The following is a 27,331-nucleotide window of genomic DNA, read 5'->3' as shown; positions in this document are numbered from 1 at the left end:
TGCTCTCACCACTAGGACTTATGTCATTTGCCACAGGGACGTGTGTTCTCCTGCTTGTCTGAAAGTCCCCAGAGAACACACTGCAGTGCTGGTCAGATCCTCACCCAGCCCTGGCTCCCTGGGCTGGAACGTGCTTGGGCTGTTGATGGGACCCTGCAAGCCAGGAATGGCTCTGTTTGCAGGGCCTCTCGGGTCCATTTGTTCCAACAGCCTCTGCAGGCTGGCCACCCTACAGAACCAGTGGCATGGGCAGCAGGCTGGCTGAGAACACACACACCAGAGCAAAGGGGGAAATTGCCCAGGGGCCCAGGTGAATTAAAGGGCCTGGGGGCCCCAGCAGAGAAGCAGGGCTAAGGCAGGCTTCCTGCCCACACATGCTCTATGCCACTGCTAGAAGTGGACAGAACTGTGCGGGCTCCTGTGGCCCAGGAACACTGGCAGCACAGCTCCCATTGGCCAGACATTGCAGCCAGTGGGAACTTCAGGGGCGGTGCCCACGAGGAGCAGCCTGCAGAGATTCCCCTGAGGCCTCCCACGTGGGATCCACTGCCAGAGGGATGTGCCAGTCACTTTGGGGAGCTGCCTGAAGGAACCCCCTAATATCTTCCTGCACCCCAACCCTTGCCCCAGCCCAGCCCTGCACCCTGCATCCAAACCCCCTCCCAAGCCAAGATCTGCACCCAAACCCTCTGCCAGAGTCTGCACTGCACCCTGCTCTCACCCAAACTCCCTTCCAGGGCCTGCACCCCAACCTTCTACCCCAGCCTGAAAGTAAGTGAGGGTTGAGGAGAGTGAGTGACAGAGGGAGGGGGGATGGAGTGGGTGGGGGTGGGGCCTTAGAAAAGGGGTGGGACAGGGACCTGGCCTCGGGAAAGGGGCAGAGCGCAGCTTGAAGGGCTTTGGATTTGTGGGGTGGGACAGCTGGCAGCCCTCCCAGGTGGGCACGTGTGACCCTTGGCTGTGGAGGAAAACACACCGGTGGCACAGCCACAGCACCTTTCATATGCCAGGCAGGTCATGTCCCTGTGGGCACAGGTTCTGTGTGCGTGGAGGGCCCAGGGTTGCTGGGATGGAGCACATGAGTGCGATGGGCACAGACCCAGCAAAGAGCAGCAGAGAGGGAGGAGGGGGCAGGGGGAGGGGGAAAAGAAAAGACATCGTAAGAGAGGAGCTGAAGGCCTCATCCCGAGCCCAGCTCCCCTCGCGCCCCTGTGCCCTCTCTTTGACACTCATCGAAATTAATTCCCTTCCTCCACCAGGACAAGTGTCCCAGCTGGGGATCCCCAGGGCGGGGAAGCACATGCTCTGCTCTCATCCCTGTTCCTTCTAACGGGGACAGCCCTTCGGCCTGGGTACCCGGTGCACCGGCCACCAGGGTGTAGGAATCCCACCCCCAGAGAGCCCCCGACCCTTGCGGCACCTCGCTGCTGGGGAAGGGCTGGAGTGTGCGCCCCCAAGCTATGTGCCCGGGAGCATGGGGCAACCGTGGAAGGAGCTCACACCCAGTGCCTCCTCCCGCTACATTCCCTTCCGCGGGAAGGCGGGGGACTCCCCCTCAGCAGCAGCAGTGGAGGGGCTATGACACACAGCAGGTACCCCGGCAAGGGGCGGGCCAACCCTGCCCCCAGTGTTCGGCTTCGTCCCTTCTCCCCCGTCTCGCTCCTCATAGGGCAGCCTCGCCCGCAATGTCCCGCCCCCTCATTCCGATTGGGCCGTTTGGTTCTGCCTGGCCGTGTGCACCCGGCCCGCTAGGGGGCGCTGTGTGGGGAGGGAGCGGCCGCCGCTCTGCGTCCCGCCCTCTGAGACGCGGAAGTGCCTTGGCGACGGGAGGTCCCGGTGCGCTCCGCGAAGGGCCCCGGTGCCCGGGCGGTGAGAGGCGGCGGTGGGCGTGGGCCGGCCCCGGGTCCCCCTCGGGCGGGAGGAGCCCTTCCCCCCGCTCCGGGTCACCTGCGCCTCCCCCCGGGGACCCCCTAGGCCCGGGACACCCCCGCCTGGGGCCCCTCCCCACCCCCAGGGACCCCCTAGGCCCGGGACCCCCCCGCCCGGGGCCCTTCCCCCCCCGGGGACCCCCTAGGCCCGGGACACCCCCGCCTGGGGTCCCTCCCCACCCCCAGGGACTCACTAGGCCCGGGACACCCCCGCCTGGGGGCCCTCCCCCCCCGGGGACCCCCTAGGCCCGGGACACCCCCGCCTGGGGCCCCTCCCCCCCGGGGACCCCCTAGGCCCGGGACACCCCTGCCTGGGGTCCCTCCCCACCCCCAGGGAACCCTAGGCCCGGGACACCCCCGCCTGGGGTCCCTCCCCCCCAGGGACCCCCTAGGCCCAGGACACCCTCTTCGGGACCCACTGGACCCGGAATGCCTCTGCCTGGGCCTTGGTTTCCCCAGCTCCTGCTCCCACTTAGGGTCATCTACCTGCCCACTCCCCTGGGGCCCACACCTGGGGCTCTGTTCCCCAGGATCCCCTACTTCAAGCCCAGCCTGGTGCCCACTACCCTGAGCAAAACCTGCTCTGGGCCTCCTGCCGCTGGGGATCCCTATACCCGGGACACCCCTGTCTAGACACCCTCCCCAGGGACACCTGTCCACGGGACTTCATACTTCCAGAGACACCCCTGCCTGGCACCCCTTACCTGGATCTCCCCCAGAACCCCCTGTCCCAAGGCATTCCTCCACCGGAGGGTCACCCTGCTTGGGATGCCTTCCCTTAGGGACAACCCAGCGTTGGCCTCTTTCCCCCCAGAACCCCTTCCTCCCAGGGGCTCCCCTGCCTGGCACCCCCTCCCCCTGGAACCAGTTGTCCCCAGGGACAACCCCTGGGCTCTTTCCCTCTGGGACACCCCTACCTGGGCCATCTCCCCTTGTGTAATTTTTCTCCTTGCTTGATGCCTGTCTGTGATCTCCACAGTGCAGGAGTGGTCTCTTCTTGGGCATGTGAAAAGCAGCTAGTGCCTGGGAGAGCTACCGTAAAATGTAACGAACAATAATCACCTGCCTTCTCTTGTCCTGTTGTGATTCTGTAACTTCTCAGGACAGAGTGGAAGCAAAGATGGCTACAGCTGTTAGACCAAACAGCCCTCTGCCTTCACAAGGGGACAGCTACGTTTATTACATCTTAACAGGGGATTTTCCATATGGCAGCAAGCTCTTTCAAGCTGGAAGCCTGTGCTTCCTCAGAGAGAGGACTTACCTGCACAGTATCACCTGTAGCAGGACCCCCACTCACTACTTGAGGGTCACCATGCTAGATGACTCTTCCGTAGTCACTGTCGAGGCAGAGGTTCTTCAGCCCGTGAATGAGGAGGAAGCTGCTTTCCTGCTGGCCATTAACACTCTCAACGAGCGCTTGAGCTGTTTCCTGGTTAGGCAAAGCCTTGAAGAAGCGGTGAAGGCTACAGTGGGCCAGCAAGTGGTGGTGGATCTCAACCAACAACAGTTCTCTGGCGTTATCCGCTACATTGGGAAGATCAGCAAGAATCCTTTGTCTTCCCCGCTCTGTCCGTCCTACTTTGGGGTGGAGTTACAGGTAAGGTGACTCGAGGTAGGGAGGCTCTTTTGCCCTCTCCCCCAGCAATTCATCTCTATTATGTGTGTATATATATTTTAAAGTGTGTCTGTCCGAGAGTCTGTCTCTTCAAGAGCTCCTCCTAAAACGTAAGAGTTAGGACCACCACATTCAGCATGCAGTTTCATCTTATCACAACTTCAAGCAAGATCAGGGCTTAGCTGTGCCAGGACAGTGGGATGTGCCCAGAAGCTGACTGGCTTCCATCACGCTGAAAGACAGGGGTCTGATAGCAGGGACAGTTATACTCCGGGATGACCACGGAGAGACAGCAAGTGGGCTGTTTGGAGTGAGGGGGCAAACAGTTGAACTGCAGAGTAACCACAGGGGGGCAGCAGCACCTGTAACAGACTGGCTGCCTGGTGGCAGGGCTCTATGTTGGCCAACCCCTCAACCCCAGCACAGGCAGCCCCTGCCAGCCTTGGGGAACAGCTGCCAGCCAGCCAGAACTCTCAGCCCCTGCCTGCCTCAAGGAGCAACTAACGATCGGTCACTGCAGCCCCCACTGCTGCGGCGCCCGAGCTAACAACTGCTGGCTGGCCAGTGTAGCCCTGACCTGCCTTGCAGAGCACCTGCAGTTGGGCTCCCCATGCCCTGCTGCCGTGGAAAGCAGAGGACCTGAGCAATGCCAGGTAAGTCCTCTAGTTTTATATAAGCCTAGCACTTCAGCCCAGCAAAGGTGTTCTAGCCAGGAGTGGACTTGCATTGCCTCCCTGCTTGCATTCTGTAATCAAACCTCCTGTTCCGGAATGCAGATCTTGTTGCCCTGGAAGTGCTCATTCTAATCATACCGCACTGAGCGGTTAGCCTCTTAATCACAATAGCAAAGCATTGTTTTCCACTCGTAATGGCCCCGTGCCTGGGATCAGAACTCCTGGGTGCTCCACGCACTCTCTGCAGCATGGGCCACTTTAATCACTCCGTGACTCAGTTTCCTTATTGTAAAATAGGGGTGGGTCTGTGTTCTGAGCCGGTATAACAGCTCTGTCGTCCTTATTGAGTTTGGTGGGTACCTTGCTTCTGACATCAGGGCAGGTCACTGTGCCAAGGCTCAGGTGGCTTCTCTCTGACTTATCCCTACCCAGAATGTAATGTGCCTTTCTGCTGGTTTTGCAGGGCGATGGTGAAGGCAGAGGCCACAGCGATGGCACCTACAACGGTATTGAGTATTTCAAATGTAAGCAGAACAATGGGCTCTTTCTGCCGGTTAACAAAATCCAGTTTATCTCAGTGCTGGGCAGCAACTCAACAAAAGAGGAACCCGAACCAGATGTGGACGAGGCTGTTCCTGTAAAAGTGGGGGACACAGTTGGCTTCTACTTGGATGATGTTTTTAGGCGAGGAGTAGCTATGGCCGTGTACAAGGAGGGAACCCAATGGCTTGTTAACGTTTGCCCGGTAAGAGGAACTTGTTTCATTTCTTGTTGTGAACCTTGCAGCCTGCTTGGTGGGAAGAGCCTCTTCACTGTGCAAAATCAGTTCCCGGACAGGCAGTGCTGTCGGAGGGTTGTGGGGAGTGTTTAAGGCAAACAAAACCTCCCTGTGCCCACCCTACTGCTTTCCGATTGCTTAGCTGGCATAACCTTCTATTGCAAGCATGTCAAACAGGCGGCCTGATGAGAGTTTTTGCTGCCCCAGGATTGAGAGCTGGCTGGGGCACAGAGACCTGCCAGCGGCTCCAGCCCCAAGGACTTGGCCAGGGGAACCCTAGCAGCCTGGGGCTGGGAGCCAGCCAAGGTGCAGAGCCCTGCTGGCAGCTCCAGCCCCAGGGACCCAGATGGGGCCAGGGGAACCTTGGCAGCCCTGGGGCTGGGAGCCATGAGGGGCATGGAGTACCTTAAATTTACATTTAAATTAAAAAGTATTGTATACAGTAATCCCTTGAGATAAGTGCATTCGAAACAGCCAGCCAAAAGGTCCCTGGGTGGCGAGACCCTGCCACCCCACACCTGGGAAGCGGCTGGGCTCACAGTGGCAGTCCCCGCTGAGGCTGCTGCTTGGTTCCTCTCTCCTTGCCAATTGCGGAACCTGGGAAGCTGACCAGGCATGAGCTGGTCAGTTTCCCTGCTCCTGCAAGCCCAGGGGAGAGGAGGAACCAAGTGGCAGCCTGGTTCTCATCTCTGTGCCACTTGCGGGACCTGGGAAAATGACCAGTTCATGCCTGGTCAGCTTCTTGGGTCCCACCAGCACAGGGGAGTTGGGAACCAGGCCGCTGCTTGGTTTCCCATCTCCCCAGGGCTTGCAGGACCCAGGAAACTGACCACCTCATGGCTAGTCAGGCAGCCTGGTTCCCAGCTCCCCTGCACTGGCAGGATGCAGGAAACTGACCATTCATGAGCTGGTCAGGTTCCTGGTTCCTCAAGCAGCAGGGAGACTGGAACTCGGCTGCTGCCTGGTTCCCAGCTTCCCACCATTCTGAGAGCCAGGAAACTGACAAGCCCTGGTGGGGTGGTCAGTTTCCAGCTCCTGCAAGCGACTTGTGCAAAAATGTGAGTTATGCCTGGGTTGCTGGAATGCAACCCCCATGTAACTCGAGCGATTACTATATGAGTAAATGACAACTTTACACATCAAATGTTATGAGCAATTAATACAAGTATAAAACAAATTCATATTAAGTATTAAATTCTCAATTAAAATTATTGTATTATATTCAAACAAGTCCTGAAAAAATTATAAAATATACCTAAAACAGAATCTATAATAATAAATAATTGCAACTTTCCAATAGAAGTACATTTTCTTTGGTGGCCCTGAAAGCTATCAGTTTTCCTTTGCGTGACCCTCAGTAGGCTTTGAGTTTGACGTGCCTGTTCTACTGCCTCGTCACTTATAGGAGGAAGAAGGACCAACAGATGTTTTCAGAGACATCCCTATGGATTCTATTGTGAAGGAAGGGCTGCTCGGTCCAGGTAAAGCAGCTTACATATACAGCCACCCTGCACACGTAGAACCCAGTGATTGAGATTTGCGGGGGCTTTTTTCTTTTTCTTTCACCTTGTTCTCTGCAGTGTGACCAATAAGCCTGAAAAGCAACAGAAGAGTTTGTTGCAATTTTTAAAGGCTGATTAGAGGGCTGAAGAAAATGCTGAGCAGTGAGAGACTTAAAGAGCTTAGTGTCTGTAGCTTATTACAAAGCAGCCTGAGACAAGACCAGATTACAGGGGATGAATACCTTCCTGACAAAATACAGGGAAGTAAAGTTCTTTGTCTGTCAGAGAAAGGCAGAGCAGGAACCACTGTCTGGACCTTAAAGCCAGACAAATTCAAATTAGAAATAAGACACAGATTATTACAGTGAGGGGTTAACCTCTAGAACAGACTGCCAAAAGGAAGCCATGAATTCTCCAGAGCCATATAAAAAGGCTCATTGGGACTCAGTCCCCAAGTTTCCTGGCTCTTATAAGAGCAGCCAGACTGGGTCAGACCAATGATCTACCTAGCTCAACACCCTGTCTCAAGTGATGGCGAGTACCAGAATGTACACGACAGGATAATTGTGGAGAAATCCACTGTGTCGTTCCCTCCCGGTTTCTGATGGTCAGAGGTGTAGGGTAGCCCCAAGCATGGGGTTGCACCCCTACCCATTTTGGCTTATCACCATTGATGGACTTACAAGAACACAAAACGGCCAGGCTGGGGCAGACCATAGGTCCCTCTAGTCCAGTAGCTTGTCTTATGCCTGTGGCCAATGCCAGGTGCCCCAGAGCAAGTGACCAGAACAAATAATCCTCAAGTAATCTGTCCCAACACTCATTCCCAGCTTCTTGCAAACAGGTTAAAGGCGCCATCTCTGCCCACCTGGCAGACAGGTTAGGGACACGCCTTAGGTGTCTCTTCTCTAGATGAGCAGCCCTAATCTTTTTAGTCTTTCCTCATCTGGAAGCTGTTCCATACCTTCAGTCATCTTTATTGCCTTTCTCTGAATCTCTTCCAGGTCCACCATATCCTGTCAGTTCTTCTAAGTCTCTTGTCATTCCATTAGTTTAGCGGCACCTCTGAGAAGCACAGGAATGCTGGGTTGCACTGTTATTAGGAAAACAGTGCTGCCAAACGTTTGGTAACCGCTTATTCTAATGAACAAAGCTTGAATTTCTACCCCAGCTCTTTCCCACACTGTATTACGGGTTGTATGACTTTTCAGTGTTTGAGCCACACAAGGCTCCAGCTTCTCCAAGACGAATGAAGCGAGAGAGAAGTGGGAGTGGCGAGGATCTGGAAAGTGGAAGACAGTCCCTGGATGTGAACTCCATGGTGCAGATCACCTTAGACAAAGGGAATTCAGTCTCTGGAACCATCCGCTGGTTGGGGTACCTGCCTAATATTAAGCACAGAATGGCAGGAGTTGAATTAGTAAGTAGCAAAATAATGTTTATGTTCGCTAAGGGCAGTAAGAACTGGCCTGTCCGTCTCTCAGCATGCCCTAGGTTGGGGCACTAGCACTTTAAACTGCTTATTAATGGCTCTTAGCCAGATGGGTAGGAATGGTGTCCCTAGCCTCTGTCAGAGGCTGGAAATAGATGACAGGAGAGGGATCATTCAGTGACTATCTGTTCTAGTCACTCCATCTGGGGCAGCTGACATAGGCCACTGTCGGAAGACAGGATACTGGGCTAGATGGACCTTGGTCTGACCCAGTATGGCTGTTCTGATGCTCTTAATTAAAGAGTTATAGTTGGCTAAGCTGACCTCTCTCGCTGGGATCCTGAACAGGGTTATATAAACTGGTAAGCAGCCTTTCTGTAGTGGAGGAAGTGGGATATAGGTGAGATCATGGATCTGAGAGCCAGGACTTCTGAGTTTATTACTGGCCCTTCTATTGGCTCATTTTATGAACTTCATCAAGTCTCCTTTCCACGATCTGTAAAATGAGTTTATTCTCACCTTCCCGTGAAGTGTTATGAAGCTTCATTACTTGTTTGCAAAGTGCTTTGAGGTCTTTTGACAATGGCTGCTGTTATTACTGGGACGAGGAGTTTCATGAAATTCATTCTGTGCTGACAAAAGAAATTTGTGGTTCTGAAATGTAATCAAACTAAATGAAAAAATGGGTCAAAATAAGTACCAAATTATATGCAGCTGTCAGGTCATGAAATCTGGTCCTAACATCAGCCCTGGTGCATCCCTCAGCTATGTGCAGTTCTGACTGTGTGATTTGCTTAATAGAATGTTTAGAAAGTGAGGTGTAGAATTGCAGCTGATCATGTCCCCTTATGGCAAGATTGTTGCTGTTATTTTCCTCAGCTATGCTCACAACTGGGACTCTGTTTGCAGACCTCAAGAAAAATTTAATGGAGCTTCAGACTCCTTATAAATCCTAGATATCGTCTCTGAACCCCCAGGATTCTGCAGCCAGTGGGTCTCAATCAGCAGTACATGTGCTCCCAGGGATATTCAGGGGTATTTTAGGAGTACATCAACTCATCTAGAGAGTTGCCTGCTTTTTACGTAAATAATAGTAGCCAAATAAGTACAGACTAAAATTTTATACCGGCAGTGGCTTGTTTTACTGCTCTGCATGCTGTACAGCAGTGTTTCTTAAACTTTTTGAAACCACGGAAAACCAAACAATATTTTATGCGAAAAAAACAGTGAACATTTTCTTTAAAAAAAAAAAAAAAAAAAAAATCACTGTCAGACCAAAAGAAAAATCAAACAGCAACACAAACAGCAAAACCAGAATGAAGGAATTCAATCAGGTATCATAGCAATGAAGAAGTAACATTGCATCTGGTTTTAATAACAGAAAATATAGACCATCAAAGTGTCAGACACTCACGACACATCTGTGGTTTGCTCACGGAACACCAGTGTTCTGCAGAACATAGTTAAAAAACACTGCTGTACACTGAGGCATTAAGTACAGTATATCAATTTATTTTATTTATCAATTTATCAATTTATTTTATAATTATATGGCAAAAAGGAGAACGTTGTCTCTTAGTAATAGCCAACTGTGAGACTTGTGTTTCTGTGCCTGTGTATGCAAGACAAATCGGACTCCAGAAAGGGGAACATTAAGTCTGGAAGGGCTGAGAGTCTATGGTAATGAAAACCTTTCGCTGATCTCTTAGACACAGTCAGCGGACCCTCGGGTTCACAGAGCACAGGTTGAAAACCGCTGCTCTAATTCATTCCTAGAGAGCCTGGCCTGGAACTGCTTGTGGATGGATTTCTGCCCTTTTCACAGGATCAAGAGAAGGGGATCACAGATGGCGAATGGCAAGGCATGCGCTACTTTCACTGCCCCCCAAAGCGAGGCCTCTTTGTGAAGCTGCAATCGTGCCAGCCTGACATGCGCTTCCAGAGTGAGAGCCCCACCCTGCTGGACCCCAGCGCTTTCAGTGAGTGCCCTTAGAAGCTGATGATTCAGGCAAGGACAGGAGGTTCGTATGTGGGTCGTCTTTGCCAGTCTGCGTGTTGAGGACCAGCATTTTGTGTAAGACTGTTCTCAAGACGCCAAGTTGCCCTCCCCCCTCAATTTTTTGCTTTCTGCAAAGTGATGGCCGTACTCATCAACCACACAGGGAAGTTCTCAGGCTAAAGCATTTCAGATCCTACAGCTTTAACAGCCCCTTGCCACTTGCGTTACATGCTGGATCTGCCCTTCCGTTCAGTATTTGTGCTGGAGTCGGGTAGTTACCAACCAGCTGGAATGGCAGGATGTCCACAGTGGCATGGAGCAGAGCGGGCAGATCATCAGGGCAAAGCTGTGGACTCCTCAGAGTAACTACTCCTGCAGCTCCCCGGCACCCAAGGAGGCAGGGCAAGAAAATACAAATCGCACTACAGCCGCTCTCCTGAGCTAGGGCACTGCTCCTTCCCTCCCCTAGTATAGTTAGACCAGCTAATCCATATCAAGCCCAAGCAGGCAGCACTGTGGTGAACAGCCATTAATTTACCGACTTCAGCTTCCAGCACCAGCCCTGGGAATCCTGTAGCTGGTTGTTGGACACTTCCAGTGCAGAAGCATTTCCTAGGAATCATTTACCATTATCTCAATTCTATAACCAACACAATATCAGGAAGTTAGCTCTGTCCACGGGGGCGCCCACTCACCCCAGATGATCGCTGACATGAGCACAGTACCTGCCGTGTGGATGGCTGGAAGTATGCAGTGGCTTAAAAAAATGTAGCGACTGAGTGAGTGAGCAGCAGATTGCACAGAGGCTGTGGGTCTGTGCTCTTGCAGCCAAGTATGGTGGGGGGATGTGACACACAGTCCTATCCCCATCCCTGATTGGTTACCGTCTAATGGCGCAGGTGAGCATAGTACAGAACAGAGTGGTCGTGGCCTTTATAGGTGAACTAGGCCTACAGGAGAGGAACAGGAGAACGCAGCTGTCCCAAGAGTAAGAGGATGCTGTAAGCAGCAGGTTCTGTTATTTCTGTTGCAGGGGGGACAGATAGTCCTCAGGTTCAGGCCAATTCTCCTCCTCTCAGGAATGGCACAGCCGTGTGTGTTTTGAAAGGGCGGATGAGAGGAATTCAAGGTCACTGCAACTCCTGCTACATGGATGCTGCTCTTTTCAGGTAGGCGGCATTACTCGTCTCATCCGTGGGTGGAATAGTATCTTGACTATCTCCCTCTGTTAAGTGATGACCCTAATGTAGAGGTGATGGTCCTAACTGAGCACTGAGCTAGGCTCTGGGGCCCCGGGCAGGAGCACCGACAGCCGGGGGCTGCCCTATTCACTAAATTCAACATTCGCGAGGGTTCTCAACACAGAACCCTCACGAATGTTGGGACCCTACTGTACTTGAAAACCACTATCATGTATCTAAGTCCTCTCTTTTCTAAACTAAAAAAGCCCAGTTCTTTCAGTCTTCCCTCATAGCTCATGTTCTCTAGACCTTTAATCATTCTTGTTGCTCTTCTGTGGACCTTCTCCAGTTTCTCCACCTCATTCTTGAAATGTGGTGGCCAGAACTGGATATGTATGTGGTGCTTCCAAAGGGCAAATTTCACAAAGTGGAGGACAGGTATGGGCCACATAAGTCAGAAAGAAGAACTTAATCTGAAAAATGTGAATGGTAATTAAAGTGTTCTTTAAAAACGCCCACTAACTACGGAAAAAGCCACAACGGAGGAGAAAGACAGCTAAAAAGAGGTTCAAGGAGAAATATGTGGCCAGGAGAGTTAAGGAGGTTAATTTTAAGTATGTTAGGAACAAAAAAGTATGTTAGGGACCTGTTTAAAACCATGTGACAGAGTCAGCCAAGTCGACACTAGGACTGAAAGAGAGTTCACCAAGACTGGTTTGATGAAAATGAGGAGACCACCATGAAGATCTTAGAGAAAAAACGGAATGCATTTCTGTTACAGCAAAACAATCAGTCCTCAATCTCCAGATATGACCGTTTCAAGCTTCTTCAGAGTCAGGCACAGACTGCAAAGATGAGTGCAAAATGCAGGATGAGTGGTGGGAGAGAGAAGCTGATGCATGCCAATTCTTCACTGACGCCAAGAACTCCAAGATGTTCTTCAGTGCTCTCAGAGCTGTATATGGACCTTCAAAGCCAAGTGCTACACATCTCCTGCCTGCAGATGGCATGACCCTCTTGAGGGAGAAGAGCAGCATCAACAATAGGCAGACAGAGCACTTCAGCAACCTTCTCAACTGGCCGTCCCTTGTTGACCCTGCAGCCCTAGAACACATCCCTCAGAAACCCAAGATAGACAGTCTTGACCTGCCTCCTAAAATGGATGAGGTCAAAAAGGCAGGCAATCCGCCCAGCCAGCTCTGGCAAAGCCTCTGGGATGGATGGTATCCCTGGTGAAATTTTCAAGGCAGCAGGACCAGTGTCACCTTGAAGCCCTTCACAGCATTTTGACCAAAATCTGGGAAGAAGAAAACATGCCCAAAGATTTCAGGGATACCACAGTTATCTCGCTCTTCAAGAACAAGGGCAACAAAGCTGCCTGTGGAAATTACCGGGGCATCTCTCTTCTCTCTGCTTCTGGGAAGATCTTGGCTCGAGTCTTTCTCAACCATCTGGTCACCAGCATCTCCAAGGACAACCTACCAGAGGCACAGTGCTCGCAGTCTCCAGGTCCTTAGGGGCCACCGTGGGGGCAGACCTCCTCGCGGAGCCCCTGCTACACAACCCCTACCTCCATGTGCAGGCGGCGGAGTCCCCCGTGGTGTGCCGGAGGCTGGTCCTCAGTGGAATCACCAGGGTCGGAGACCTCCTGGACTACGACCGGGGAGACTGGATGGAAGCCATGGGGCTCTCCACCCTACGTTCTCCCCGGCGCGTACTCGAGGAAGTGAAGGCTGCCTTGCCACCCGCTGCTCACGTCTACCTCCGCCGGGTCCTGCGAGAGGGTGCACCCCACCCCCCTCTTACTCCTGGCCCTCCAGATCTCTCCGTGAGCCTTCCCGCCCCCCTGCCCCGTATCATCCCAGCTGGCTGCACACCTTGCAGCTGGTCCCCTTCCAAACTGCGCCCTGACGTCATCTGCACACGCTCGTGCTTCACACGCTCCACTTCCCCACCCTCACGTCCCGCCCAGACCACGAGTGGTGGGACCTTCTACCACCTTCAGAGGGTGGAGAGTCCCAGTGGGCCAGCCTTTATTCTACCCTGGTCCCGCGGCCCGCCGGGGACATCAGCTGGAGAATTCTGCATGGGGCGGTGAGCACGGGCGTGTACCTGGCACGGTTCACCCCCCTCCCGGACACTTGCTTCTTTTGCGGCACGAGGGAGACCCTGGCGCACATTTACATTGAGTGCGCCAGGTTGCAGCCCCTCCTTCAGCTCCTCCAGAACCTCTTGCTGAGGTTCTGGCTGCACTTCTCTCCGTACCTTCTTATCCTTGCACACCCCATCCGTGGCCCCACCAAGTCACGGGACCTCCTCGTCAGCGTCGTCCTGGCTATGGCCAAGGTAGCCATTTTACAACACTCGGGAGAGGAGGCTGGAAGCGGGGGAGGCCTGCGACCGTGAGGCCTATTTCCGCTCACGAATCCGGGCAGAGTTCCTTTGGGCAGCGTCCACTGGCTCTCTTGACACCTTCAAGGGACAGTGGGCGCTGTCTGGGGTTCTCTGCTCGGTATCCCCTTCCGGTTCCCTCCTCCTAAACCTTTGACCTCCACTCCCATCCCTGTTTTTTCTTTAGTTGTCCCCTGCATTTAGTTGGGGCCGTGACCTTTTTTTAATGGGTCCCGTCTGCCTCTAAGAGGGGCCTTTTAGTCATGGGCTAAATCTGCACATCAAAATGCGTGAGCTGTGCTTACTGTTTGGGGGACTATTTCCCGCACAGCAGGGGCTCTGAAAAACGTACGAAGCTGTGGTGGACAATCAGCAGAACATAAGCTCCTGGTGCAGTGCTGTGGCCAAACAGGCTGAGATCCTTGGGTAGATAAATGGAAATCTCGAGTAGGAGTAGGGAGGTTATTTTACCTCCGAGTTTGCCAGAGTTGCAACTGCTGCTGAAAGAATTTCCTGTTAATTTTTTCCATCTATGGGCGGAATAAATTTTATGCGCACCAAGGCATGTGCGGCTGCGCACCGCTAGTAGAAACGCAGAGCACCCACAGCACCCAATCAACTGGGCGGCACCTAGTTCTCTTTTCTGCAGCCCCCCAAGCACTCAGCGTACAAGGAACACTGCTGAAATATTGTGTCCAGTTCTGGTGTCCATGGTTCAGGAAGGACGTCGCTAAACTGTCAATGGCTTAGTGAAAGGAGCCATGAGTCTGATTAAAGCATTAGAAAACATGTCTTCTAATGGTAGGTTGAGCTCCGTCAATCTATTTAGTTTAACAAAGAGCACAAATGAGGGCTGACGTGATTAGTCTGTAAGTACATACATGAGGAACAGGTACTTGGCAATGGGCTCTTCAGTCTGTCAGAGAAGGTCCTAACATGAAACCAGGGGCTGGAAGTTGATGCTACTCAGGGATGTGAATTTTTAACAGCAAGGGTAATTAACCACTGGAAACATGTTCCAAGGGTTGTGGAGAATTCTCCTTCACTTGCAGTTTTTAAATTGAGGTTGGACTTTTTTTAAATAGACCAGCAGTAGGAATTATTTGGGGGAAGTTCTACAACCAGTGTTATAAGTAGGCTTGGAAGGACTTGATATTTATGAGTGAATGTCGGTCAACATCCTGGCTGGGCTGTCTTAGATGGGGTGATCCTGCTGGAAGTAAGGGGCTGGACTAGACGACCTCCTGGGTCCCCTCCAACCCTTGAATTCTATCATTTCACCGTACACCCCAACAAAAAAGACTTGAGATTTACAGAGAAGCAAAATGCGCCTGAGAACTGAGGAGAGCAGGGGTCAGCAACCTTTCCAAGGCGAAGTGCTGACATTTGACCTTTCGACCCTCTACAGTCCAAGTGCTGTTGATAGTTTTTAAAATCACTAACAGTCCTACCTACAACAGCTTTGTTAGTAAGTAAAAGCAAAGATGCAGAGCTTTACCAGTTAGGTGGTGGTTGGTAGCATTAGCTGGTCTTTAGTTAATCCACAGCCACACAAGGGAATCGAGTGGGGCTGAGTTCCCGCCTCACATGCCAATAAACTTTGGCTCGTATACAGCTCTTGGCATGTGTGTCAGGGTCACTGACCGCTGGAGTAGAGTTTGATTTAAGGATATTTACTGTGTATATTTTGCCATGTGATAGTCACAATTTTGTATTTTGTTATAACTTTAAATTCTTGAATCTCAACTGCTACTCTCACTAATAAATTATGTGACTCTTCCCCAATTATTTCCTGCAACTGTGAAGTTGAAAAAAATCTAAATATCAATGTATATTTTTAATTTGTCACTATTATTAAAAAAAAGAAAAATTCTGCCAAGCCTTACTTTGGAGGTGGTCGCATGTGGTGATCTCAGTGGTCCCTTCTGGCCTTGGCATCTAAGACACTGTCAGTCTGTTTCGTACCTCAGTCTGTGTATCATTTAAACCAAAACTACCAAATTATCATCGGACTCCTCTGTCTGCTATTAGTTGTTGCTGCAAATCCAGCAGAATTAACAAACTCTGTCTCCTCACAGCCTCTTCTCCTGCACCTCTGTGCTGGACTCCATGCTCTTCAAGCCCACCCTCCCGCCCAGCGGGAACATCCAGAAAATCCTCCGGGATGAGATTGTGAATCCCCTACGACGGTGAGTACTCTACATTAGGACCACTGGAAGCAGCAGTCCTTTCTTCGGTAATCTTCATGTGGGGCCACCATCCTCCAGCGGGACTTGGGTCTGTCATGGTTCAGATGCTACTGAGACAAGGAGTCTCCTGGAGATTCATGTTTCTTGGCCATCTCTAAAGTTCTTCCTGCTCTTCCAGCCCACTGCTATCAAGAGTGTGGATGTTCTTTGCTAACTGCTGGTGCACTGTACAGGGGGGCATAGGTACAGAGGGGAGCCAGCAGCGTAGCTAGTAATGTCCAATCTCAGAGGAAGGGCTGAATGGGCCATTACAACTGTCTCTATCGCCTGCTAGCCTCATGGGCTCTGTAGGTGGATCTAAGACTTGCAGAGCCCCTGGCAGGAGAACGCTGCATCTTGGGTCTTTTGTGGCCCCTCAGAAATACTTGGGAACAGAGTTGATGAGCTACGTCCTGTGCTCCCTGGTCTGGCCAGAAGGGAGGTTGTTACGACTCGTGGCCGAAGGTGAGAGGGTGACAGAAGGGGTCCCTGGGGTTCAGAGGTCTCAGAAGAGGAGCTGCAGAAGCAGAGAAGAAATGTATAATTAAAGGCTGGGCCCAGGGACAAGTCCTACAGTGTCAAAGAAGGGCTCTGATTTAATCTGTAGCCCTGATTTCTTGCTCCCATGGCTGGGATTGATGCTGATAGAGGGCAAAGTCTCCAGGGAGCAAGTAATTCACATCGCTTATCAGCTGCCTCATAGAAGTATTGAAAGGCTCCAAAGGGCCACCCATGCACTGCCAGCCTGTAAGGCTGGTGACTGAGACAGGGCCTTGAAGTATTTATAGACCCATTCCCTCCCCCAGGGCTTATGGGAGAGGGGTAATATTTGGTCAGCACTGCTTGTGGTTGGGCCTCTGGCACTAGCTTGTTCTGGCCTTTTGGGAGAGTACGTCTTGACTTGGATTTTGGAAGGTGAGCTCCAGACTACAACTGCTGTATTTTCTGCCACTGGGAACTAAGTTTGCCACTGCACAGAAAGCTTATCAGCTTCCCCCTCATTCCCAGGAACGGCTTTGTTGATGCTCGAAGTGTGATGCACCTGAGGGAGCAGCTGACAGAGAAGGGCCAATGTTCGAGCTTTGCCACATCTGAGAAAGGTAACATGCTCCCTGCCAACCTCTGACAGCAGCGTGGTCTGCTTATCTTCTGCTTTTCCCAGTCAGGTAGCCCTCCAGCTTGTTCTTGTCCACCCAGAACACTTGTTTTTCAATAAATGTCCTGCTACCTGGAGAATTCCTCACCCACTTCAGCTTAGATTTGCCTATGCAGGAGCCCCAGGTAGGGCAGAAAGACTACAATTGTGGCTGGTGTCAGAAGAAATGACCACTGTAGCACTGTTTGTCCAGGCATGGTTTCTGTCTGACCCATTGATCTGCACGTGCAGTCTGGAGTTCAGCTCTGTTAATCTCACTCGGGGTGTTACCCATGTTGCCTTTGCCAGGTTCCACAGCTGTATGTGGAGATACACATCTCATAAAGCTGGAAGGGACCTCAGGAGGTCATTGAGTCCAGTCCCCAGCACCATTCCCACCCACCCTTTTTTTTTTTTTTTTCAAGCTCTTTGCTCCAGACCACCTAAATGGCCACCTCAAGGACTGAGCTCTCAACCCTGGATTTAGCAGGCCTATGTCCAAACCACTGAGCTAATCCTCCTGCCTTTTTAAAAATGGTGGCATTCATCTCTGGGCCTAGCCACAGCATCTCAGTATCCACAAAGGTGGATTCTTACAGAATAACTATAGACCCATCTTTACGTCTACCTTTCAACAGTGGAGGCAGAGCTAGTCAAACCAGTCTTACAGCTGTATGGCCAAAAGCCAGCTGGTTCAAACACTGTGTCTCCACCTTTTCCCCTAATCATCATCCCATTTCACTTACTTAAATCCCTCTGCAGATTCATTGGATACTAGAGTTTTCCTGTATTACTCTTAATTGATAGGCATGTTCGAATGTTTACCATGTTCTCTCAGTGGTTTGAGCATTGGCCTGCTAAACCCAGGATTGTGAGCTCAATCCCTGAGGAGGCCATTTAGGGATTGGGGCAAATAGATGCCTGGGATGGTGCTTGGTCCTGCCAAGAGGGCAGGGGACTGGACTAGATGACCTCCCAAGGTCCCTTCCAGTTCTAAGAGATGTGTGTGTATCTCATCCAGCGCTAGATGAAGTGGTACTTTACATCTCTTAGGGCAAGTCTGTGCTACTGCTAAAGCAGATCTAATGCACTTCACTCAGGGATGTGACAAGGATGCACATCCCTGTGTAAAGTGAGTTCCAGCAACCTAAGCACTGCCCACGCTGGTGCTGTGTCTGTGGGAGTCTCTCTTGCCAGCGTAACTTCCGCCTCTTGTGGAGGTGAAGTAATTCTGCCGATGGAAGAGCAGTCTTCACCAGGTGTGCCCCAGCAGTGCAGCTGTACCACTATAGTGCTTCTTGCGTAGACCTGCCTTTTCTTGCCGCAGAGACATCTGTAAAGTGCTTTGAGATGTGCCTAAGAAAGGGACCGCAGGGAGCCAAAGGATTATTGGAATACCTAGGTGCTGGCATCCTGGCTGCATAACTATGAAAGAAGAAAAATTACGTTCACTCATCTGGTCTTGGGGCCTGTCATTTACTGACCGGTATTTGTGTTTCCTTTGTTGGATAAGTTCTTGTATCTTGACCAGAGGCAGCCCAGACTTCTGCTCTTTGTTCCAGTAGTTTCCAGCATTGTCCCTGGTTCCAATGTCAGTTACTGCACTTGGTGCTTAGTCTCAGAAAGGTCTGGGTTAGCCTGTAGCTTCACAAACACGCATCTTAAAGTAACAAATAAATTTATTAGGTGATGGGCTGTCATGGGACAGAACCACTTCTTCAGATCAGGTCTGACCCACGAGAGTTCATTACCTACTAAATAAATGTGTTCGTCTTTAAGGTGCTACAGGACTACTTGGCATTTGGTGCTTACAGTGAATGTCCATTGGGATCTTTCTCCCCAGCCTGTTTGAATGCAAAGGAAAGGAATAAACATACCTGCAATTCACAAATAAGATTTCTCCTTCAAACATTCAGTGGTGAAGGGGTTAAGAGAAATCCATCCTTGCACCAGGCTTCTGGTCACTCCTTCTCCCGCTCTCTAGGGAAGGGTTTTAGTGTTTATATTAACTGTAGAACTTTTGAGCTGTGAAAATAACCAAGTCCGTTGAGCTCCTAACCAGCCCAGCACCTTACCTATCATAGAATTCTAGGGCTGGAAGGGACCTCAGGAGGTCATCTAGTCCAGCCCCCTGCCCAAAGTAGGATCAACCCCAACTAAATCATCCCAGCCAGGACTATGTCAAGCTGGGACTTAAAAACCTCTAGGGATGGAGAGTCCACCACCTCTCTAGGCAACGCATTCCAGTGCTTCACCACCCTCTTGGTGAAATAGTTTTTCCTAATATCCAGCCACCTTCTCTCCTTCTGTAACTTCAGACCATTATTCCTTGTTCTGCTGTCTGTCACCACTGAGAACAGTCTCTCTCCCTCCTCTTTAGAGCTCCCCTTCAGGAAGTTGAAGGCTGCTATTAAATCACCCCTCGCTCTCCTCTTCTGCAAACTAAATAAGCCCAAATCCCTCAGCCTATCCTCATAGGTCATGTGCTCCAGCCCCTTACTCATTCTCGTTACCCTCTGCTGAACCCGCTCCAGTGCATCCACATCCTCTATATACTGGGGGTGGCCAGAACTGGACGTACTACTCCAGATGTGGCCTCACCAGTGCAGAGTAGAGGGGAATAATAACTTCTCTAGATCTGCTGGAAGTGCTCCTCCTAATGCACCCCAATATGCCGTTAGCCTTCTTGGCTACAAGGGCCACTGTTAGCTCATAACCAGCCTCTCACCCACTGTAATCCCCAGGTTCTTTCCTGCTGCACTGCTACTTAGTCATTTGATTCCCAGCCTGTAACAGCTCTTGGGATTCTTCCATCCCAAGTGCAGGACTCTGCACGTCTCCTTGTTGACCCGCATCAGATTTCTTTTGGCCCAATCCTCCAATTTGTCTAGGTCACTCTGGACCCTATCCCTACCCTCCAATGTATCTACCTGACCCCCTAGTTTAGTGTCATCTGCAACTTTGCTGAGGGTGCCATCTATCCCCTCATCCAGGTCATTAATAAAGCTGTTGAACAGCACTGGCCCGAGAGCCAATTCTTGGGGCACTCCACTTGAAACTGACCACCAACCTGGAGAGAGAGAAGCTCAGTGTGTAAAACACCAGTCCATAGCTGATGGTGATTTTTCCCTTCTAGCAGAGGTGGGACAGAGAGGCAGGCTGGGTCTGACTGGGCCTGATCTGGTCTCTGATTTCTCTGCCCTTACAGACCCGGAGGAATTTCTCAACCTCATCATGCATCACATCCTGGGAATAGAGCCCCTGCTGAAGCTGCAGTGAGTTGTGCCTTCCGTGGGATCTTACTGATGCAGTAACACTGCTGCCCACATTTAAGAGCGGGGAGGGAAGGAGCAGAACTGGGTTGTTGGATAATGCCCAACTGGAGAGGATTGGTGATTTTTTTTCCTTGGGTGTGAAGGAGATGGAGATGTCACTGCTTTGTGTCCATCTGTTCCCCACTGTGCCCCTGAATCCCAGCCTGCCCACCATGCTGTGGTTCTGGTGGAAGATGATACTTTTAACCCAGTCCCAGCTGTGCCTCCTTCAGAGAGTGGTGAAATACATAGTGTCATCCTTGGATAAGGGCTGCTGGGGGCAGGAGGTGGTGGATCGCAGGGCTTGTCTTTTAGCTGGGGAAGCAGTATCTCAGCTATAGCTGAAGAGGCTGGTGTTCCCATACTGCTAAGCTCGCTGAGGCCTAGAGCTCTCCACTGGGGATCTGTGCAGTTTAGTCCCACATGCCCTGAACTCTACAAAGAGGAAGTTGGCTGTGTGTGAGGACTCCAAATAGCTGCCCTGTTCGGGAGTCCAGGCCTCCCTTATGTAGGTACGTGTAGTGGCATGTGTCATAGAGCTACTCAGAAAAGCAGAGGATACAGAGGAACCTGTGTCTCTTCACTCCAACCCTCCTGCTAGGGGCTGTGTAGTAGCAATCCTTTCTCTGCTGCCCCAGCATTGCTGCTTCAGGCAGACCTATGGATCCTGGAGGACCTTTCACGTCTGAGTTGCCTTGTGAATGCAGCAAGCTTTGCTTTGCAGTTTTCCAGGCAGCTGGATCACAAAACAGGCACAACCCAGGATCAAACAGGTGGTTATAATGCAGCTTTAGGACTCTTCTGGTCCCACTTTAAAGCGACTGGCTGAAAAGACAATTCATGTGCCTTCGTCTGTAAAATCAAGGGCAAACCCTGCCTGGCCCACTCATCCCAGAGGGGCAGGGTGCAGCTGGGAATGTTCTTTTGTTGGTATCCCTCACATTTGGCTGGGTCCTGTGCTGGGAAAATGCTTAGTTGATCAAAGACAGCTGCGAGCCCCTTGGTGCCAGGTTGGAGGCTGTTGTGTAATGCAGACGCTGTGTCCTGGGACTGCTCCAAGGGGTACATAGATAGTGCAGAGAGGCAGGCCCCGTGCCCTGACTCAGGAATGTTGTTCCCAGGTCTGGAGGCCAGAAGGAGCAGGAGTGTTACTATTACCAGATATTCATAGACCAACAGGGCGATATGGTGGTGCCCAATGTGCAGCAGTTGGTGGAACGGTCCTTCCTCTCTTCCAATCTCAAGCTAGCAGAGGTGAGTGCAGCTACCTGCTTTCTCCTCCATCTTTCAGGTTTGCCTGCGTTCCCTGGTCCTGTGCCCATGACTGCCTGGCTGGACCTCTTACTCCCCAGCAAGACTGCTTTGCAGATTTCCACTCAGGATCCTGATACAGCACAGCTCTCTCCCCCCTGCAGACACTTGATGGATCCTGGGTTGTGCGGCGGAAAGCACCCAGGTTGGGGGGAGAGTCTGGGCAGGGCAAGGTGTTTGCTGTCTCGGTGATTTGCTTTTCTTCTCCAGATCCCCTCCTGTTTCATTATCCAAATGCCGCGGTTCGGGAAGGAATATAAAATGTTCAGCAAAATCAGTCCCTCCTTGGAGCTGGACATCACCGACCTGCTGCTCAACAGTAAGTTCCGGGCACTGGGGAGTCCAGGGCTGCTTCACACATGACAGCTTGTGCAGGGCTCCTTTATATCCACGTGGTGAGGCTGCCTGGCTGGATTGTAAGCCAGGGGTCAGCAAACCCCAGCACGGGTGGCACATGAGCCGATTTTCTTCAGCGTGCAAGGTGGGAACTCAGTCCTACCCCTCCTCCCCCGTGCAGCCGGGAGCTTGTTCAACGCCTGTGGATTAACAAAAGACCAGCTAATGCTACCAACCACCCGCTAACCAGTAAAGCTCTGCATCCTTGCTTGTTTATTAATGAAACTGTTATAAGTAGGACTGTTAGTGACTTTAAAAAGTATCACTGGCACTGGAACCGTCCATGGGGGTCACAAGGTCAAATTTCAGCCCTCCACCTCGGAAAGGTTGCTGACCCCTGTTGTAAGAGGTGTGGTGGGGCGGGACTGGGATGTGGTTGCTCCTCACTGGCATGGCAGGCGCAGGGGCCAGAGTTGTCCATACTGGCTCCATGTAACGAAACCATGCACGTTCCCATTCCAGGCCCCCGGGAATGCTTTGTGTGCGGGGACGTGGCTACCCAGGAGTGTGCTGAGTGCTTCAGAGACCAGATGTTTGCAGACACGGGGTTGAAGCAGTTCTGCGACTCCTGCTGCAGACAGGTAGCCAGTTGACTGATTTCTCTCTCCCCTCCCACCAGGTAGCAGCTGACAGGCTGAAACCTCTGAGCATCCCCTCCAGCTGGTCAGGTGGGCGACCAGACCAGATGAGACGCTCAGGGTAATTGCTGCATGGTGATGAACTTATGCACACACATGGCCCCTGGTGTAAACGGACCCCTGTGCTTTACTGCGCTAGGGCACTGGTTCTCTGCAGCCTGAGGGGGAAGATCCCTTCCGCTCACACTCTCTCCTCCGTGGAGGTCCCTGTCCAAGCACTGTCCACAGGCAGTATCTGGCAGGGCCGTCCATGTCTGCTCGCTGATGTAGAGCGTGGCCTGCTGCAGAGTGTGAGTGAGTCGGTGAGGCTGAAGAGGGGTAAGACCTCCAGCACTGTGCTTCAGTCTCCTGAGTTTGGGGGACGATTCAGCTGAAGAGTTGAGTGGACAGCAGGTGGCCTCAGAATGAAGTGGTGACTCAGTGCTCCCCAGACCGTGCCTCGTTGCTTTCAGGTGAGGCATATATAGAGTTTGTGGTCGATCCTCCTGACCCGTTAGCACACCCTGTTGTCTGTCCTCAGGTTCACTCTCACTACCGGCGCAAAACCCACCAGCCCACGAAGCTGCACGTCCCTCAGGAGTTTGAGGTCAGGAGCCACATGGGCAGCCTCCGAGTGCCACGAGAGAAGATGGAGCTCTTTGCCGTGCTCTGCATCGAGACCAGTCACTATGTCTCCTTTGTGAAGTACGGGCCGGAGAAAGAGAACTGGATGTTCTTTGACAGCATGGCGGACAGGCACGGTGAGGAGGGGCTGCGGTCGGAGGGGAGGCTGGACATCAGCCCTGTGCACCCAACAACCCCGTGCAGGAATTGCAGTCCCAGCACGGAACGGCCATGGGTAATTTCTCCGCAGGTCTGTGACATAAAACAGGAGGCCTGTGGGCCCAAACTCCATTGGGGCCGTCTGCTGGGAAGCATGGAAGGGTGTTTCTTTTATTATGTGCAAAACTGCTCCCCACATAGCATTGCAGATGTACGTACCATTCTACAGGGAGTTTGGCACTGGTGAACACGGCTGGCTTGGCAGCTCTGGGAACTGATAGCCTCTGTGTAACTGCAGAGCAGGTGGTAGCCAGGCAGGCTGCCTCCGCTGCTGCCCATGACTACGGCAAACGTCACCTAGAGGGACTGCTCTGGGTGCAAGGACGGCTCGGTCATGGCCCCGTTAGCTCTTGAGCTCTCTGCTGACGTTGCCAGCAAGTGGCCCAGATATTGCCATTTGCTCTAGTGTTTTTTTTAATGCTTTAGACCCCGTGTCCCTGGGAACTGAGATTTAGGCTCACACCCCTCTCTCCCTCTCCCCCGCTCTCGTTCAGGTGACGAGAATGGCTTCAACATTCCCATTGTAACACTGTGCCCGGAAGTTGCCAAATACCTGCAGTTGCCGGTGGCAACACTGGCTATGGAGCAGCCCCGGGACATGGAAGGGGTGGCCAAACGCCTCTTCTGCGACGCCTACATGTACATGTACCAGAGCAAGAAGATGGCACTTTACAAATGAGACCAGCCTAGGCTGGGAGAGTCATTGCTATTCACAATCAGACCTGAGACACGCTGGAAGTGGAGACTTGGCTCAGACCAGACAGGATGCTCCTGCAGTTGCTAATTGAGAAAACCCAGCCAGAATCCAGGTCAACTGACCTTTCAGCTTTGCCTCTGCTAACGTCTTCCAGAGTCTAGAGTCAGACTATTGATAAAAGCAGCACAGGAGTGGGAAAGCCTTTGGTTGGCTTTACTCAAGTGACAGTTTGGGCCTTGTGCAAATCCAGACTCTGAACTACTGTTTACACAGCTGCGTATCTTGCGCGAGGAACTTCATCCATCATCCTTCCTTCTCCGGATCTTTCTGCAGTTATGGGCCCGCCCCCCAGGAGCCATCCAGCCTTCCCCTCTTCTCCACAGCTCAGGAATCAAGAAGCACAAGTCAAGGCATGGACTGTGACACTCCAATTTTCAACAGTCCCAGAGAACTGCACTAGCCCTCTGGATGACATCTCAGTTCACTGTCTTCCTGTATGTACGTGCAAAAGTGCCTTCTAGATGATCAGGAGCCAAACATCTCAGGAAGGGAATTTTGCTCAGATCTGCACTAAATGCAGCATTATGTTGACTGTGATCCTGAAGCCGCAGTAACTGGGGCCATTCTGAGCATCCCAATTCTCTGGACGCAGGCCTGCCCTCACTTATTTATAACTCCTTGTGGCCTTTACTTCCCCAGTTGAGCACCAGTGCCTTGGACTTTCTGCAACACATCAGTAGCACATTTTGTTGGCCATCCCCTCTGTTTAGCCACAATTTTGGCTGGAGACTTGAAACTTTGTGGTGCTGCTTCAAGGGTCACTTTGAACAAAAATACAATTTTAAGAACCAAACTGGGGAAGACACAGTCAAAAGCTGTATAGGAATGTCCTCCCCCAAAGGCTGTGCGATTGCTTGGACCATGCCGCTTCCTAGCTGCGCCCTTTGTTCTGATTTCTCAAGACATGTGGAACGGCAATAACCAAACAAGCCTTCCAGGAAAAAAGTGCTTTTTAAAAATGAACATGTTCAGGTTTTCACAGGACTGAAGGGTAGGGAGGAGTTACTGGCTTTTAACTTTCTTACAGCAGCAGCGTTAACATTTGCAAATTTGGAGCTGAACCTGCAGCAAAATTTCTCTCCTCCTAACACCAGCAAGGGGACACGAGAGGAGCCTGTGCTATGGACCAGGTTGCCAAGACTTCACCCAATTGAAATACACATGGACAATTTGATGAGAAGCTGAGGGAATGGGTGCAGAACAGGTAGCTGGTCCCATCTGCCTTCTTGGGTACATGGGATGCAGCCGTTGCAATCAACAGCATGTAGCAGCGCTGTTTTGAGCTGACTAACCTGTCTGCCGGGGTCCAGCTGCAGCATTGTGTCATCTTTGCAGGCAGCCTCTTTACAGTACAGCTAAAGGTGGTCACTATTTGGAACACAACTGGTTGCTTCAGGCCCACGCTCTCTAATTAACCAGTGCAGTACTAAGCGTAAGTGTTAGCTGATAACATGCCACTGAGTTACCATATCAGTTTTGAAACACGTTGTGTTTCCATGGGGTGGGCCCCTTTCAGCTGTTGGGAAAATCATCCCTGTAAGGAACTTAATTTGCCAAAAGGCCTTGAGAACAAGCGCACATACGGTTACTTGAGCTGGCCTACAAAGCACACACACAGAAACCAAAGAGTTATATTTGTGCTGGTGGCAGACAAGCCAGGAAATTCAAGGGGTGGACGCTGTTTCTCTACTCCGAGGTGTCACCTTTTGATTTGACGTTTTTATCCTGGGCACTGATCCTAACAGGTGCTGAGCACCTGCACTTCCCATTGCCACGGGGCTTCTGGGTGCTCCGATGCCCTCACAGCATTAGAGCCTGCGTTTGCACCATGCCTGGGAGTGAAGTTTTGTGGTTTCTAAGGTAACACAATAAGTGTTAGATTAGCGTTGTATGGCACAAGGGTCCCAGGAATACAGGAGGTTTGAAAGCCTCCAGTAGCTCCCAGCCCAGGATTTCTTCCCTCCATGTATCTGGCCTGTGTTAACTTATTAGGTACATGTTTGCCAGCCACCCTCTGCTTCTCTTGCCTTTTGGCTGTTCTTGTCTGAACCCCCAGTTCCACGAAGGCTAATTCATTGAGTCTGTCTGAGGACATCAGGAGAGTCTGGGGCCACTGGGCTCCCTTGGCAGATTCCTTTACCCAAACCACCACCTTGCTTTTTTCCTTCTTGTTCACTGAAGTTGTATCTCTGACAGGCAAACCAAGGTTCCTTCTTATTGCTTGCAGGATTCTCTGGCTCTCTACTAGAAACTGACCTGCTGATCCTGCCCTGAGCCAGAGAACACTCTCTTTGCTCTTTTTCAAAGCCCCAAGGAGCTGTCTTGGCTGTTGGGGCCTAAGTTGGTTTTGTCTGTATGACATCTCATAACAGCTTTGATTTCTGCACAGGAATAGCATGGGCCAGGGTTCTGTGTCTCAAGGGAGCCATCCTGTGGTTTCTTAGGGTGAGAGCCAGCTCTTCTGGGGTTTTGTAATGTGAATGTTGACTATCAGATGATTTTTACTTTGCATATTTATCGGCTTTGTTTCTCTGTATTTCTAAGCCTGAGACACTTCTGACAGGAGAGGAAAAAAAATCAGGTGCCTTCTTGACATTCTCTAGCTCCTGTACAGCAGACAGAGCAAGCCATGCTTTCTAATCTGATTTTTAAAGAGCTGATCCAGGACGCATCCCTAGGCTCTGTGGCGTTTCCACTGTTTCCCCCTCTCCCTGCACATACTGCAAACAAACCAAAGCAGCTTTCAGCTCTTTAGAAATGAATGTCTCTGATCAGGACAGCTACAGAATTCACAAATCCAGTCGGGTTTCCCTGCATCTCATCTTGCATTAGGAGAGCCCAGCATTGAGTCTATTGGGTGTCAGTGCCAGAACAAGCACAAGCAATTTATTTTGGCCTACAGGTGTTGCATTTGTGACATGTCACACTAGCTTGTAATGCTGGGAAAATCCAGACTCCTGATACCAGATTGTCCTCGCTGGTTGCTAACAGCAGTCACTGCTGTGATGATTGGTAAGTCAGACAGGAATTCTGCGCTGTAGCCTGCCTCTGTAGTGCATTGCTCAGTTAATCTTTTCTAGACTATTTAAACCACTCTGTTTTACAGATTTGTTTGTTTTGTTGATGATTGATACTACTTTAACTTTGCCTTAAACTGGTTTGGGGAAGAGAAGTCTTGGTCTGATTTTTTTTTTCCCCAGTCAGTTCAATGAGTGCATTTAGAAGATGAT

General features: G+C 51.4%; 1 protein-coding gene across 1 annotated transcript; it reads left to right on the top strand.

Moving 5' to 3' along the window:
• Positions 1 to 1,811: 1,811 nt before the first annotated feature.
• On the top strand, positions 1,812 to 27,331 carry LOC142009087 (ubiquitin carboxyl-terminal hydrolase CYLD-like). The gene is made up of 15 exons (XM_074986579.1): positions 1,812 to 1,869; positions 3,031 to 3,525; positions 4,681 to 4,962; positions 6,401 to 6,476; positions 7,709 to 7,917; positions 9,755 to 9,908; positions 10,962 to 11,097; positions 15,579 to 15,689; positions 16,737 to 16,828; positions 20,072 to 20,138; positions 21,299 to 21,431; positions 21,699 to 21,807; positions 22,347 to 22,465; positions 23,043 to 23,262; positions 23,839 to 27,331. Exons 2-15 carry the CDS (start codon positions 3,049 to 3,051, stop codon positions 24,021 to 24,023), a joined length of 2,370 nt encoding a protein of 789 aa, XP_074842680.1. The 5' UTR covers positions 1,812 to 1,869; positions 3,031 to 3,048; the 3' UTR covers positions 24,024 to 27,331.

Source organism: Carettochelys insculpta, chromosome 2 (genome assembly GCF_033958435.1).
Source record: "Carettochelys insculpta isolate YL-2023 chromosome 2, ASM3395843v1, whole genome shotgun sequence".
NCBI lineage: Eukaryota > Metazoa > Chordata > Testudines > Carettochelyidae > Carettochelys > Carettochelys insculpta.
The sequence above is the reverse complement of the archived record's forward strand: the minus strand, read 5'-3'. Positions and strand labels throughout refer to the sequence as shown.